Source organism: Mesoplodon mirus (assembly GCF_964341445.2).
Source record: "Mesoplodon mirus genome assembly, chromosome: 5".
NCBI classification, from domain to species: Eukaryota; Metazoa; Chordata; class Mammalia; order Artiodactyla; family Ziphiidae; genus Mesoplodon; species Mesoplodon mirus.
Genome location: NC_138980.1, coordinates 128,341,410 through 128,358,424, shown reverse-complemented (window position 1 = coordinate 128,358,424; position 17,015 = coordinate 128,341,410). Strand labels below are relative to the sequence as shown.

Sequence of the window (17,015 nt, the reverse complement as noted above, 5' to 3'; positions counted from 1 at the left end):
GTTTTTTAAAAATGTTTTTTCTGCTTTGTTCCCTGCTTCTGGTACTCCGCTTACCTGTGTTAGTTTGCATGAAATTGTACTACAGATTACTAAAGCTCTGTCCATTTTTTTTCCCAGTCTTTTTTCTTTATTTCCGTTTGGTTAGTTTCTGGTATCATGTTTATATGTTCACTGATCCTGTCTTCTGCTATCTTCAGTCTGCTGTTAAGCCCATTCAGTGAATGTTTCATTTCTGATATTACACCTTTCATTTCTGTAATTTCACCTTGGTTATTTTTCTTGGTTTCCATTCCTCTGCTAAGATTTCTGTATCTGTTCATTCCATATTTTCCTTTAAATCCTTGAACATATAACAGGTGCTTTAACTTTCTCATCTGCTAATTTCAACATCTGGGTCATATTGGGATCTGTTTCTGTTGACTCTTTTTATTTCCTTGACTGCATCACATTTTCCTGTCTTTTCTCATGTCTTGTGGATTTTTTTTTTCAGTTGCATGTTGGACATTGTGGATATGTTGCACAGTGTCTGGATTATGTTTGTTTTTATTTTGTATTTTTTTCCTTTAAAGAGTGTTTAGTTCTAGAAGGCAGTTAATATATTGCCAACTCTCCTTATTCTTCCCAAGACTTGGTTTTAGGCTTTATTAAGACTGGTCCTTATTCTAGGTTTCTCACCTGAACTACAGAAAATAATTTGTTACTGTTTTCTAATTGTTTCTAAGGGTGGTCTTATTACACCATTCTAGGTGTACAGGAAAGAAGGTGATTCATTACATGTAGTATATCCCTTAGGGCATTAGGGCTTAATTCTCATGCTAGAACCTCAACTGAGAAAGGCTACTCTAGGGTGTGATCCCTGTCTCTAAGTGGTGGCTGTTCTGGTGTCTGAGGTGGATGTTTGGATGTTAACAAAATCTTTCCATTCATGTGGGAAGAACCCTGTCATCTCACTATGTTACGTGACCTCTCGTATCTTCTTTTTGCTCCCGTCCCTGTAATAGCTGTTCTCCACTAGAGCTTATGCTCTGGGCATATGCAACCCAGACCAACAGCCTATGAGATACTTCTACCAGGCTTGTGAGACTCCTCTTTAAATAGCTCTCTTCTCTGTAGAACCCAGCCTCTAAAGATTATCTACTTCCTCAGCTCAGTAGGATCTCTGTTCTCTGTTTGGCCCTTTTCTCTCTTTCATTGGTTAGGAAATTTAGCCCAGGCAGACAGCCAGGGTGAACGTTGGTACATCTTTTGTGTTTCCCTTCTCTCTGGGATTGTGGGATTGTAGTCTTGCTCTGCCTATTGTCTAGTGCTTGAAAATAGTTGATGCACTTATTTTGTTTGGTGTTAAAGTTATTTATGTTGGGTTGGATATGTGGAACAAGCTCGTTACCAGTTTTTGTCAGGGCCAGAGATGGAAATTATGGGATTTATTTTATAATTGTGGAATTTGGCCTACAGGGGTTCCTGCCTATGAATTCAATGATTAATATCAGGGAATTCCCTGGTGGTCCAGTGGTTAGAACTCTGTGCTTTCACTGCTAGGGCCTGGATTTGATCCCTGGTCTGGGAACTAAGATCTCACAAGCTGTGTGGGGTGGCCAGAAAAAAAAAATGATTAACATCAATACATTCTTCAAAAAATTTTTAAATTGTTCTGGATTATATTCTCAAGTAAAATATGATGTAGCAATGTTTTAGAATTGAATAAAGCCTAAAGCCTACTGGTATTTCTCTCAGGATGTTTAATTTAGTGATTGTAGTCTGTCACTTTTTATGTGACTTTTGTTACATGTGGACCTGACTTTTGTTAACTTTTGAGGAAATGTTTGAAGAATAATATGATCTTTTAAGGGAGAAAGGTGATCTTCCTTGAAAACTTCTGTATTACTTGGTAATAAGTTTTATGAGGAAAAATAAAGAATGGAATAGAGGGATAATCTGTAGGTTGAAAGATGTTAGTCACATGAAGTTTTAAAAAAATAGGAAAGGCTAAACTGTAGAGCTTAAGGATGTACACTTGGATGATAAACAGTGAGGAAATGTAAGAAAGTGATTGCTTTAAAGTCAGGTTAGGACTTCCCTGGTGGTGCAGTGGTTAAGAATGTACCTGCCAATGCAGGGGACACAGGTTCGATCCCTGGTATGGGAAGATCCCACATGCCGTGGAGCAAGTAAGCCTGTGCACCACAACTACTGAGCCTGTGCTCTAGAGCCTGTGAGCCACAACTGCTGAGCCCACGTGCCGCAACTACTGAAACCAGAGTGCCTAGAGCCCGTGCTCCACAACAAGAGAAGCCACCGCAAGGAGAAGGCTGTGCACCGCAGCGAAGAGTAGCCCCCACTCGCCACAAGTAGAGAAAGCCTGCGCGCAGCAACAAAGACCCAACACAGCCAATAAATAAATAAATAAATTAATTAATTAAAAAATATAAAGTCAGGTTAGTGGGTAGTTTCTTTTGGAGGGAAGAAGGGGGCCGTGAAGAGATTCTTTATTTTGTGTGAATTTTCTCTCTTTTTTTTCAATAAAACGATTTTTGTATTTTTACTAAAAGCTTTTAGACCACTGATCTCTAGAAGGGAGAGACTGGCTGATCGTTCCCTCCTGCAGGGTGTGTTTGTGTATGTGTATGCCCTCAGACTTTCTAATGACCTTAGGATGCATTGAACCCTAAACCTTAACCATCTCCATCTTAAAGGAGGTAATCTGGAGTGGAATTGGGAATGGGGCTCTTTGGTACTCAGAAAAGCATGAGGAAATGTCCCTTAATATAAAGAAGTTTCTAAACATAAACTTGGCCTGCTTCAAAATTTTGCTTAGTTGTTTCTTTACAGTTTCCCCTCCATGCCATTAAAAACAGAATAATAATGTAAGAAGTTTAACTTGATATGAATATACTAGTTTTTAAAGAGTTAATACTGTTTAGCTTAATTGATTACAGTTTGATCTGTTTCCATGCTAGTTGACTTTATTTTTTTTCTATCCTCTGTAAATCCAGTTTCCATTGCTAATTCATGTTATTGATCATAAAGGGGAGCACAGAGCTCAGTATAAATCTTTCATTTCTATTTTTTAAAAGGTAAGGGTTTAAGTAACTCGCCTATTAGCAAAGACGTATTATTTATTAGAGAATCATATGTTATTATAAGAATTTTATTTTGATGCTTTTTTTAAAGACATAATCTGCACTTGTTTAATGGGAGAAAATTACCAAAGGGTTTTTGTTTTGTTTTGTTAACAGAATAAATTTAAACGTGAAGAGAAAACAAATGGATGGAGAATAGACAAAGCATTCCGTAAGTATTAAGACCTCTTTCACAAGGAATCATTTGGAGATTCTAAAAAATGACCAATGTTTTGTCTTTGGTTCCAGTGTGTTTTAGATTTGTTTCATCCCTATATTGTCATAGGAAGAGTAAGACTGGAAATTTTTCTCTTTAGCAGTTCAGGTCTGGCAGTTGATACAGATCTATAGGCAAGGGAATAGCTAAAACATCAAAAAGCAAGTAAGCAGAGTTCTGAGTCCAAGAAATTAGGGGGACTGAAGATACTGTTTCTAAGTGCTCTTTATTCTGGGGGAACTGTATTGAAGAAGAAGTTAATTGTTTCTGGAAGATATTACACTATAGATGATTCCTTACCTACTGTGGTAAGTCTGTCATTCAGTCAGTAATACAGACCACCTGCTGTGTGCTAGTCACTGTTGTAGGCATTGAGGATATCATGGTGAACAGGGCAGATGGAGAATCCTGCTTTTAGAGCCTTAAGTCTAATTGGGTGGAGGAGGAATATAATTGGTAAGCAGGATAATTTCAGATAGTGATTAATTTCTAAGAAGAAAAAAGAGGGAGTTGGGGTGGGTGTTTAGATTGGGTATTAAGGGAAGTTCTGTCTGAAGAGGTGATGTTTTTTTAAAAAATAAATTTATTTGTTTTATTTATTTATTTTTGGCTGCATTGGGTCTTCGATGCTGCACACGGGCTTTTCTCTAGTTGCGGCGAGCGGGGGCTACTCTTTGTTGCTGTGCGCAGGCGTCTCACTGCGGTGGCTTCTCTTGTTGTGGAGCACGGGCTCTAGGTGCACGGGCTTCAGTAGTTGTGGCTCGCAGGCTCAGTAGTTGTGGCTCGTGGGCTCTAGAGCCCAGGCTCTGTAGTTGTGGCGCACAGGCTTAGCTGCTCTGCAGCATGTGGGATCTTCCTGGACCAGGGCTCGAACCTGTGTCCCCTGCATTGGCAGGCAGATTCTTAACCACTGTGCCATCAGGGAAGCCCCTGAAGAGGTGACGTTTGAATTTAGACTTGATTTGAAGTAATGATGTATACCTTTCAGCTTTTAACTAATAGCCTCATTAAAATGAACATTGTTTCTTTTTAAGTCCAGAGAACTACATCAAGGGATCTGTAAAGAAAAACAGAATTAAATGTACTATTTAAAGTAGTTCCTGTATTCTTTGTTTGGAATATAATTACCAACATTTCATGGTTAATAAGTGTATTCAGTGTTCATTTGCCATAGTGCTAATCTTAGAAAAAAATTCTAAAGAGAGGTACTTAGATTGTATAGCATGTACATTTATTTTATGAGTAGACACAGAGGTAGATGATTTTAAAGGTAGATTTATACCTTTAAAATTCACTGTTTGATGCTTTGTAGTGGAAATTGTTAAAACAAACAAACAAAAAAACCCAAATGGTGTTTTTTAGAACTTATCTTTTTAATTCCTCTGAGAACTTTATGGATTATTTTAGTGCTGTGTTTTTCAGAATCATTTGTGTGGAAGGTCAGAACAGATAAAAAGCTGGGTCCACAATAAAATAGGGCTTTCAAGAATCTCAGGTTTGGGCTTAGTTTCCTGAGGCTAATTTATTTTTGTTTTGGTATATACCTCTTTTTCTGAGGCCATCTTGTAATCATCTTGTAATCAAAACAATATTGGAGCTTATGTATATAGAGCACCATTTTCCCTGTATTCACCCCTCTTTATTCACTGTATTTGTAGACATAGAGCTGAGGCAAGGATTGACTGACTCCTGGAGTGGATTCATTCTGGTTTGTTCATAGACTACTCTTTCTGATATAATACTGTTAATAGGTATTTAGTGAGAGTGGTCCTGATCAATATTCATTTACTATCCTCTTCGCTGATATTTGGAAGAGTAAGAGTTAATAGTGAAAGAGTTGTACAAAGTGAGGACATAAAGTGGTGGATAGGTTTTTGAGGACTTCTTAATCATCCTAGCCTTTTTTTTTTTTTTTTTTTTTTTTAAATCTTTACCTTCTTTGTTTTATTTTATTTTATTTTTTTAATTATTTATTTATTTATTTATTTATTTTTGCCTGTGTTGGGTCTTCGTTTCTGCGCGAGGGCTTTCTCTAGTTGTGGCGAGCGGGGGCCACTCTTCATCGCGGTGTGCGGGCCTCTCACTATCGCGGCCTCTCTTGTTGCAGAGCAAGGCTCCAGACGCACAGGCTCAGTAGTTGTGGCTCACGGGCCCAGCCGCTCCGCGGCATGTGGGATCTTCCCGGACCGGGGCACGAACCCTTGTCCCCTGCATTGGCAGGCGGACTCTCAACCACTGCGCCACCAGGGAAGCCCCATCCTAGCCTTTTAAAAAAGTATATTTATAATTATGGACAGTGCAATTTATAGTTTGAGTTTTGACAAAGAGTACACCTGTGTAACCACCACACAAAACAAGCCATGGAACATTTTCATCCCTCCAGCGGGGCCACTTCTTTCCCTTTCTAGTCAATCTCCACTCCTAATCCTGACCCAGGCAACTACTATTTTCATTTGAATCGTCATAGGTTAGTTTATCTTGTGCTAGGACATCTTATTCATAGAATCATACAGTATATACTCTTTTATGTTTGGCTTCTTTCACTCAGCATGTTTTTGAGATTCACCTATATTATTGCTTGTATCAGTAGTTCCTTTTCTTTTTTTTATTTTTTAAACTAATATAGTTTGTTCGTTTTTATTGCTCAGTGGTGTTCTGTTGTGTGACTGTACTATAGTGATTAGAGTTCTTTGTCCGTTCTCCTGCTAAGCCCATTCGCTTTTGATGTTATACTTAAGAAAAATTAAAACTTGAAAGTTCTTTTCCTTTTTTTAAAATAAAAACTTGAAGTTTCTTTTTTTTTTTTTAAACAGAGGAAAAGCGCCCTTTTGACTTCGATTTTTTTGCTCATTTGCTTCAGAAAGTTCTTGCTGAAGAAGAGAAAAGAAAACAAAAATCTGTTAAAAATCAGACTTCAAAGGAGAAGAAGTCCTCTAAATCACGGAAAAATGTAAAAGGTATTTATTTAAAAGAAAGTGTGTTATTTTACTTAATAATAATAGGCTTGCAATATTGTCCCTCAAGTCTTAGGGTGTTCATATGTAGTTCAGGTAGTTGAGATCATCAGGACATCCGATTGGAGGGAATTGATTTTTCTTCAATCTTCTAGTTATCTGGCCCCAAACAGCAACTCCCTTTTAAATTTTGTAATTGGATGGCTGGGCTATTTGACATCTTTCTTGCATTGAGGGCATAGTTGTAGCTAATAAAGGAGCATCAGAATATTGGGGTGTCATGTTTGGTTACTTATTATCATTTTTCTCTGTAAAACAAATCTGGCACAAAAGTCTAAAAAAAAAAAGGAACTCTAATACTTTGGGCTTGTGACTCAACTGTGTTGTTTGAGCACACCTTATTTCTGAGGGTTAATGTTGACTTGTACCAGGTAGGAAATTGTTTATATTTGGGTATTTCTATTTTTAGGCTTATATTTTCTTAACTGTTTGAATTCTGATCTGAGGACAATGTTTAGCTATAATCACATAATTTAAAGAATCTTTGAACTACAGGGAACCTTATATATTAATTATACATTCCAGCCCCTTTCCTTTTGTTTTAATAACCCAGAAATAACCTCAGAGATCCTAAGTCATTTTTTCCTAAGGTCTCACAGTCTTAGTAGTGGTACAGGCAGGACTCAAGCGACAACTGTGAGAGCCTGTGTAGGGGGACCCCAAGAGCACCCCCAGGTTCAATTATTTGCTAGGACTCACAGGATTCAGCATATAGTTGTACAGACAACTGAGATTTATTACAATGAAAGTATACAGAGCAAAATTGGCAAAGGGAAAGGCACATAGGTCAAAGTCTAGGGAAAAGAAATAAAGCTTCCAAGAATCCTCTCCCAGTAGAGTCACACAGGATGTGCTTAATTCCCCAACAACAAGTAGGAATGAGGTATGTAAAAAGCTGTCTACCAGGGAAGCTTGTTAGAAAGTCAGCACCCAAGATTTTTATTAGAGGTTGGTCATGTAGATACCTTCTTCCTGGAATGTACCAGAATTCAAAACTCCCAAAAGGAGAGCATTTGTTCAGCATAAACCACATTGTTTGTTTAAACAATTTAGGTATAGCGAGCCCCTTTTGTCAGTTAGGCTGGTGGGAACTCTCCCCAAACCCAAGTTTCCAGACACAGCCCAAGGGCCAGCCTTTTAAGGAGGCCTTTCAAAGGAGAGCAGTGAGGCCTGCTTTGTTAACTCCTTCTGCACAGAGCCAATATAGAACTTCTTTTTCTAGAGCATAGTGCCCCTATCTTTTTAAAAGTAGTATTGATAACTGCAAAGTTATTTCATTCTTTAGTCATTTTTTTTACGTACATAGCCCTGGGAAATTAAAATAGATATATTAATCTATCACTAATCTTGTGGTTATTATGTTACAGTGATAGCATGAGTAACTCACTATATCTTATTTAATGTGAGAACTTTTCAGGCACTTTGTTACAAGTCTCAGAATTTAAAAATTGCTGATTATTATTCTGATAAAGAAATCTAGCATATTTTCTTAGTTTTAAAATCTTGTTTTGACTTTTTTTGAATAAAAATAAATAACATTTTATTATTTTTGTTTTTTAAAATGTAATTCATTATTTTCATCTTTTGATACAGTTAACTATTAATATGTCTTCAAAAAAAGGCACTAGAAATTGTTTAAAAATATTTGTTAATAAGGTTGTTCATTGAAAAACAAAAAATACTTGAACTCTCTTTTGTACCCTGCCCTCAAAGTCTTAGCTTTCTTAGGGATGATTGTTAGTAAACTCTTTTCTATGCCTATATATGTGTATGTGTCTTAGAGTATATGTAATTGTTTTTCTTAAAATAAAAGTGTGGTGATACTGTGTATATTGTTCTGCAACTAGATTTTTTTTTAAGGCAACAATATTTTTTGAAATCTTGTACATGACTACATACAAACCTACCTCATTGTTATTTGCTGCATGGATTTCTATAGCATAAATATATTATAACTTACTTAGTCATTCTCTATTGGACAGTTTAGGTTGTCTTTAAATTTTCGCTAGACATCCTTAAGTGTTTATCTTCTCCACCTTGAAGAATTTTTCTGTAGGCTGTTTTTATATTTATAACAATTTCTCTTACTTTAAGTGAAAAAAGTTGCCAGTGAAAGAGTGAATGATAATCCAGATGAGTCTGTGAGCACTAGAATTTCAGACACAGAAGGATCTCAAAAGGATGCTCAGACAGTTGAAGAAGAACAACAGTCTCTGACTTTATCAGGACAGGATTCAGAACAGAATGCATTAGAACAAGATATAAATCAAAAGAAAAGGAGAAGAAAGAATCAGGATGAAGGTAGTGAACAAGAGGTAAATCTTTCAGGAAATGCCACTGTTCAGCCAGGCTCTTCTAAAGGAGAAAAACACAAAAGTAAGTGTATTACATATTTTAATAGCCCCTATATTACTTGTGAAGACATGTACACTAATATGATGTATAACTTAACTACTTTTCTTCTGGATAGTAGCAACTAATAATGCTTATTTATTGGTTCTGTATTCATGGTACTGTGTTAAACCCTTTTACTTTTAATTTAAAGAAAAAACGTTTATTAAAAAAAGAGTGAAATGGGGGGATATTTCTCTCAAGTTTGTCTCTGAGATGTGTTACCTCCTATGTACTCACATTAACAATTATTCTAAGTCATGTGCATATAATTAAACGTGTATTGTGTCTGTTAATAAATCACAGGTTTTCATGTTCTGCCTCTACAGAGCACCTCTATGAACCCAAAATAAGTTGTTTAATTTGTATAAAAGGTACTAGAATAAGTATTCCTCTCATTTTTCTTATTTAAAACTCCCTAGAATACAGACATTTTGACACTTGTGAGTCACTAGGGAATGAGAGCTAAGAGTTTAGGGAAGTCTCGGTCTCTTTCTTGAAGAATTCACATATAGATTACTTAAAGCAGATAACCAAGTAAAGAGAGGAAAAAAAATAGTAACAGACCAGAACAACCTTTCTGTAGAATTTAAGTTTTATGTGGTTCAACTTCACCAATAAGATTTTAATAAGTGAATCCTGATAGATAGCATAGTGTGATTTATAAGCATCATAATATGCTCTTTGTGGCTTAGTAGTAAAGACATTACATATAAAGCAGAATAGCTCAACTTTTAAGAAATTGGACTTTGGAATAATTTCTTAATCATTACATTACAGTGTTATATGTAAATTCCTTTGTGCTTTAAATATATATGTTTTTGCTATCATTTTTATAATAATATGCATTTTGTATTAATAGATAAATGCCTGTCTTTAAGTCCTGAAATAAATGAAGATGAAAGCAATAAGGAACAAAAGCTTCCCGGTGTACAGAACACAGATGACATTGTGGGTCTATCCTCTAATGAAAAGGCTGAGAAAAGAACTGACCCTGCTCTTTCACCAAGGTATTTTATGTATCTTTACTCACTTTGTCTACATCTTCTATCAGTTACCAAAGGAGTGTGAAATCTCCACCTGTAATTGTGAATTTGCTTATTTCTCTTTTCAGTTCTATTTGTTTTTCTTCATGTCTTTTGAAGCTCTTTTGTTAGGTGTATACATATCTAGGATTGTTGTATCTTCTTGGTGAAATCACCCTTTTATCATTTGTGTGATATCATTCTGGTATTGCTCTTTGTTCTGATGACTGCTATGCCACTACAGCTTTCTTGTGGTTAATGTTTGCATGGGTTTATCATTTTCTATAAAGATTTTCTCTTGATTTTTGGTTTTCAGCAAGTTGAATGTGATGTATCCTGCTGCAGTTTTTTTGTTTGTTTGTTTTTACTTGTGGTAAAAAACACATAACATGAGATCTGCTCTTCTTATGAGTTTTTAAAATGTACAGTGTTGTTAACTATGAGCACAGTGTTGTACAGCAAATCTCTAGAACATTTTCATCTTGCATGACTGAAGCTCTATATCTTTTGAACAGTAACTCTTTATTTCCTCCTTACCCCAGCCCCTGGTAACCACCATTCTACTTTCTATGAGTTTGGTTACTTTAGATACTTCATGTAAGTGGAATCATAAATATTTATCCTTCTATGAGTGGCTTATTTCACCTAGCATGATGTTTTCAAAGTTCATCCATGTTGTAGCATATGAAGGATTTCTGTTTTTATGGTCAAATAATATTCCATTGTAAGTATATAGCACATTTTGTTTATTCATTTATCTGTCAATGGACATTTAGGTTGTTTCCATCTCTTGGCTATTATGAATAATGCTGCAATAAACATGGAACTGAAGATATTTCTTTGAGACCCTGTTTTCAGTTCTTCTGGATAAATACCCAGAAGGGAAATTACTGGATCATATGATAATTCTGTTTTAAATTTTTTTTTTTTTTTTTTTTTTTTTTTTTTTTTGCGGTACACGGGCCTCTCACTGTTGTGGCCTCTCCCGTTGTGGAGCACAGGCTCCGGACGTGCAGGCTCAGCGGCCATGGCTCATGGGCCCAGCCGCTCCGCGGCATGTGGGATCTTCCTGGACCGGGGGACGAACCCGTGTCCCCTGCATTGGCAGGCGGACTCTCAACCACTGCGCCACCAGGGAAGCCCTGTTTTAAATTTTTTGAAGAGCCTCCATACTGTTTTTCATTGTGGCTGCATTTTACATTCCCACCCACAGTTGATAAGAATTCCACCTTTTCCATACTCTTGCCAGCATTTATTATTTTCTGTTTTTCTAAAAAATTAATATATATCTTTTAATTAATACATATTTTTAATTACATATATATTTTTACAAAGTAATGTTAGTATAATATAACAGTTCCTAACAGGTGTGAGGTGATACCTCACTGTGGTTTTGATTTGCATTTCCCTGATGATTGTGATGTTGAGCATCTTTATTTTATTTTATTATTTATTTATTTTTGGCTGCGTTGGGTCTTCGTTGCTGCACGTGGGCTTTTTTTAGTTGCAGCGAGTGGGAGCTGCTCTTCGTTGTGGTGCGCGGGCTTCTCATTGCAGTGGCTTCTCTTGTTGCCGAGCACGGGCCCTAGGCATGTGGGCTTCAGTAGCTGCGGCATGCGGGCTCAGCAGTTGTGGCCCACGGGCTCTAGAGCACAGGCTCAGTAGTTGTGGCGCATGGGCTTAGTTGCTCCACGGCATGTGGGATCTTCCCGGACCAGGGCTCAAACTCATGTCCCCTGCATTGGCAGGTGGATTCTTAACCACTGCGCCACCAGGGAAGTCCCTTGAGCATCTTTAAATATTACTTGTTGGCCATTTGTATGTCTTCTGTGGAGAAATGTCTATTCAATTCCTTTTCCAGTTTTTAAATTGAGTTATTTGTTTTCCTGTTACTGAGTTCTAGGAGTTCCTTTTATATTTTGGATATTAAGCCCTTATCCAGTATATGGTTTACAAATCTTTTCTCCCATTCCATAGGTTGCCTTTTGACTCTTGATTGTTTCCTTTGCTGTACAGAAAGTTTTTGGTTTGATATAGTCCCACTTGTCTATTTTTACTTTTCCTGCCTGTGCGTTTTGTGTCATGTCCAAGAAATTATTACCAATACCAATCTTATGAAGCTTTCCCCCATGTTTTCCTTTAGGCATTTTATACTTTAAGGCGTTACCTTTAATGCGGTGGGCCTGGGTTCAATCCCTGGTTGGGGAACTAAGATCCCACAAGCCACGTGGCATAGCTGAAAAAGAAAAAAAATAAAGGTGTTACCTTTAAATCTTTATTCCATTTTGAGTTGACTTTTGTGTATGGTATAAGATAAAGGTCCATTTTCTCTTTTTTTGCATATGGATATCTAGCTTTCCCAACATCATTTGCTGAAGAGATTATCCTTTTCATATTGTATAGTTTTGGCACCCTGTCAAAGATCATTTGACTGTTTATGCATGGGTCTGTTCTGTTCCATTGGTTGGCATGTACCCTCTTCTGAAAATTTTGATGAAAGCCATTTATTCTCATGTAGAAAAATACCTACATGCACCTGTGCCAATTTATTCATACAATTCAGAAGATTAATAATTTCTTTGAAGCCAAGCCATAGACCTCAGGCCCTTAACTTGCTGGGTGACACACATCTAAATTCTGACCTCAGAGACACAACTAATTTCATAGACTATGCACTAAACAATACTGATGTTTTTTTTAGGGGGGAAAACTACCCTGTAATGACTGTTAAAATACCAGTTGGTTTTGTAAAACAGTGAGCTGATTCTTATTCTAAAGCTAGAGTAATTAAAATAGTGTGGTACTGGAAAAGGACAAACAAATTGACTGAGAGGAAAATTGGATGTAGAATCTAGGAGGAGAAATTTAGGCGTCATTTAAATGGCAGGTAGCATTAGAAATTAGTGGGAAAGATTGAATTAACCATTCATTAAATGGTGCTTAGATATGAAAAAGAAAATAGTAGATCCCTATTTTACCCTATGTACTAACTTCCTCATAGATTAAAGACTACATATATAAAGCAAATCTTTAAAACTTTTAGGAGAAAATGTAGAAAAATATTTTTGTGATGTCAAGGATTTCTTAAGACATAAAAAGCACAAACTTTAAAGGATGAAATTGATAAATTCAACTGCAGTAAAATTAAATACTTCTGTTGACAAAAGGCTCCATGAAGAAAGTAAAAGGCAAGCTATTGATTAGGAGGTTTTATGTGTAACATCTAACCAAAAAAGAATATAAAAAGAGTGCTGGGAAAAGACAAACACCCAGTAGAAAAAAGGAACAAAAAAACAAAGCATGTCGAAATGTGAATTTGTGTTGAAACTGAGTGCTCGTTAGCACATGGCCATCATTTATATTATTGTTAGTTGAAGTATTTCCTAGTACAGCAGTCCTCTCTGCACGCTACAGCATTAACTGCAACTTGTGCATGTTGCAACTGTGTCTTCGATTTCCATGGCTCTTGGGTAACACAGTACCATGCAAAGCAAAGACTGCCAATACAAAATTTTAATGAAAGATAATTCCTAAGCATTACTATGATTTTACACATACGTTTGATTTGTGAACCCCATGTAGTTATGAGTTTTTCATTTTGTGACTTCTTGAGCACTTTCCCTGTTCATTTGTGACTGTTATTATCTCCTAAGATACAGTGTTTTAATAACATGGTGCAAGGAGGATCATAGAGAAACCAAAATATCCATTTTGATTATTCCGTGATATGAAGGATCATCTTACGAGTTTTGACTTTGTATATTTTTTTAAAATCTTTTAAATAATTAGTATAAAATGTACATTACTAAGGGTTCTTTTCCCCTGATACATTTTCATTTCTGTAGTAGTCAACAAGATGCCGTATCAGTAGCAACTGAGACCTCAGAATCAAGCACTTCATATTTGCCTTCATCAGAAGGTGGAATTAGAGCATTGTGTGAGGTGAATAATGCTGAGAGTAGTTGTACAGAAGAAGGAAATGTTGACCTAAAAGATAAAGCATCGTAAGTATTTTACATGGTAGAATTTTAAAATTTGTTTTCAAAATTTTGATAATTTATTATCATTTAAAAAATGATAATAATGTTGTTTCCTTTAGGGATTAGGAGAGGACTGTAGACCATTTAATATGTAATTGTACTGTGGTCTTAGTGACATTAAGGTTTTTCACTTTATATTTCATTATAGAAAGATTATCTTAGTGATACGAGTTATAGCAAACTGGTAACTTACGATGAAATTCTAAAATAATTTGGAAGCCTAAATATTTGCTATGAGATTTAACTTTTACTTGGTTTGAGTTATTTTTCATACCTGTTGTCAAAGTAGTAGATTTTGATATTGATGACTTTAAAGAGATTATGTATTATGTTTTCTAGTATGAAAATACTGATTAAATTAATATCTTCACTAAAAACAATAAAAGCACCATAAGAATCTCCCTTTGAAAAGATATCTCAGAAGTTCAGACTTCCTTTTTATCTCCTTCATAACTCCTCATATCGGCTTAAAAGTTTAGTTTATGAATTCTTATTTTCAGTAAAGCATAGTCACATTGAGAATCACTTTTTGTTTAGAGATGATTTTTAAATTTATTTTTTATTTATTTATTTTTGGCTGTGTTGGGTCTTCGTTGCTGTGCATGGTCCTCCTGTAGTTGCAGCGAGCAGGGGCTACTCTTATGGCGCACGGGCTTCTCATTGTGGTGGCTTCTCTTGTTGCGGAGCACGGGCTCTAGGCGTGTGGGCTTCAGTAGTTGTGGCACGCGGGCTTCAGTAGTTGTAGCACGCGGGCTCAGTAGCTGTTTCTCACGGGCTCTAGAGTGCAGGCTCAGTAGTTGGGGAGCACGGGCTTAGTTGTTCTGCGGCATGTGGGATCTTCTCAGACCAGGGCTTGGACCCTGTGTCCCCTGCATTGGCAGGTGGATTCTTAACCACTGCGCCACCAGGGAGATCCCAGAGAATCAAACTTATTTTTTTAAATAAAAATTTCAACTGGTCTTTGGAATAAGCTATATATTCCTGTGATTCAAACATCCAAAAGTGTAAGAAGGTATAGAGTGAAGTGTCCCTCCTGTCATGTCTCTATTTACCCTAACAAGTAACCAGTGTTATTTATTTCTTAGTCTTTCAGAGATTAAAAAAAAAAAAGACATTAAAGCTAATACAAATACATAAAGTTTATATATATTTTACTCTTTTTAAAACCCTAATGGTAGCATAGTATAATACCGTTTTGTAATTTTTTAATCTTATATCGTCATATCTTTATTTAAAGACCTTTATTCTTTTTATAGTTGCATAGTGTTCTGTTGTATGGATGAATCACACTTTATATTATCAGTGCCCTGTTGATGGCTATATATGTTGTTTTTACAAACAATGCTTAGAAACTTATACCTCTGTCCTTTCACATTTGTGCCAGTCTATTTGTAGGGAAAGTTCCTAAAATGAAATTGCTAGCTCAAAGGACACATTTGTATGTGAGTGTGTGTACATTTATACATTTATGATTTTGATAGATACTTCCAAAATGCTCTCCATAGCAGTTATTCTAGTTTATATTCCCGCTAACAATGTAAGAAATGGCTCCCTACCAACAGTGTTATCAAACTTGGACTTTTGCCAGTCTTGATAGATTATAAAATAAAATAATATCACAGTATAGTATATATACCCCACTCCTCCTTTTCTGACAGGGGTAGATAATTCTATTATTATTTTTTCCCTTCAGTTGCTTACTTAAAATTTTTCTAACCTAAGGAAAAGTCAAAAGAACAATGAACATCTGTATATAATTCCCCTCAGATTCTCTGATTCTTAATATCTTTTCACATTTGTGCTTGGTCGCTCTACTTTTTTTTTTTCAATCTTTTTTTTCTTTTTTTCTTTTTTGGCCGTGCTGTGCGGCATGTGGGATCTTAGTTCCCCGACCAGGGATTGAACCTGCACCCACTGTGTTGGAAACGCGGCGTCTTAACCACTGGACTGCCAGGGAAGTCCAGCTCGCTCTACTTTTAATTTGTACATTTCTTATTGGGAGTGAAGCTGAGCATCTCTTCACATTTAAAACCTATTTTTATTTTGTTTTTTTGTGAGTTTGTATCCTTTGTCCAGTTTTCTAATGAGTTACTGGTATTGTTCTGTATGAGGTCTTTACATTTTAGAGAGGTTATTAGCCTTGTGATATGAGTTGTAAAACATGTTTTCTTGGTTTGTAGTTTGACTTATGACATATGTTTTGGCCATGTAAAAGTTTTTGATTTTTATGTTGTCAGATCTCTCTCCTTTTTTTTTTCTTTTATGGCTCCTGATCTTTTAATCAAGTTTTAGAAAGGCTTACTCCACCTCAAAGTTACATAAGAATTCATTCATGTTTTCTCTATGGTTTCACTTAAATCTTAGATCCATTTAGAATATATTGTGAGTACAGTGCAAGGAATGGAGCTAATTTTATTTTATTCCCCAGTATTACTAGTTTTCCCATCACCGTTAATTTAATTTAACATTTATTTTAAAAAATATATTATTTTTGTGGTCATCTTATTCTATTTTGAAATGCTAACTTTACTGTATACTAAAATCATGTATTTTGGAGTCATCATCTCAGTTTTCTTTTGTGTTTCATTTATCTGTTATTCATGTGTTAGTACCACAATATTTTAATTATTTCTGCTAAGTAGTGTATTTTTAACATCTGATAAAACAAATGAGTTACCCTTCATTGCTCTTCTTGTTCAGTCTTCTTTGCTACATTTATTGTAGGTAAGCTTAAAGGAGTTCTTTTCTAGCTGTGAATGGATTTTTTAAGAATTTTCTAGAATTTCTTTTGAATATGCCTGCATGTTGGTACAATTTAAATAATGTTAATTTTCTAGGGGAACTGATCAAACAGAAAGTATTAAACTGATGACAAGAGGACGACTCCAGAGACCTAAACCCAATTTATCAAGGGCAGTTGGGAAGAAATCAGTTCTTTCACAAGGGAAAACAGATGCAGAGAACAAGAGTTTACATACAGAAACTTCAGTTGAAAAGGTATGGAATAAGAGACTTAATGGAAATTAAAATTATAAAGTATTTTTTCTAAATAGTTTGGAATAAAAAGTTTAACTTGTAATTACAAAGTAATGTTACCAATAGTAAAGCCAAGATATGAGAACTTCACACATTAATATTAAATTTGTCTTACTAGTCTCATGTTGTATACATTTTCTTTAGAATATAGGATATATCATTTCAAAGATCCT

General features: G+C 35.7%; 1 protein-coding gene across 4 annotated transcripts in view; it reads left to right on the top strand.

Moving 5' to 3' along the window:
• The window catches only part of BDP1 (BDP1 general transcription factor IIIB subunit), a 94,629-nt gene that overhangs the window by 16,669 nt on the left and 60,945 nt on the right, over positions 1 to 17,015 (top strand). For 3 of the 4 annotated variants that reach the window (XM_082620470.1, XM_082620469.1, XM_082620472.1), the window contains exons 8-13: positions 3,237 to 3,291; positions 6,150 to 6,293; positions 8,445 to 8,726; positions 9,604 to 9,751; positions 13,612 to 13,770; positions 16,644 to 16,803. In XM_082620470.1, the coding sequence (XP_082476596.1) occupies positions 3,237 to 3,291; positions 6,150 to 6,293; positions 8,445 to 8,726; positions 9,604 to 9,751; positions 13,612 to 13,770; positions 16,644 to 16,803 (948 nt within the window). The remainder of the gene's footprint in view (positions 1 to 3,236; positions 3,292 to 6,149; positions 6,294 to 8,444; positions 8,727 to 9,603; positions 9,752 to 13,611; positions 13,771 to 16,643; positions 16,804 to 17,015) is intronic. The other variant, XM_082620471.1, reaches the window with a different exon arrangement.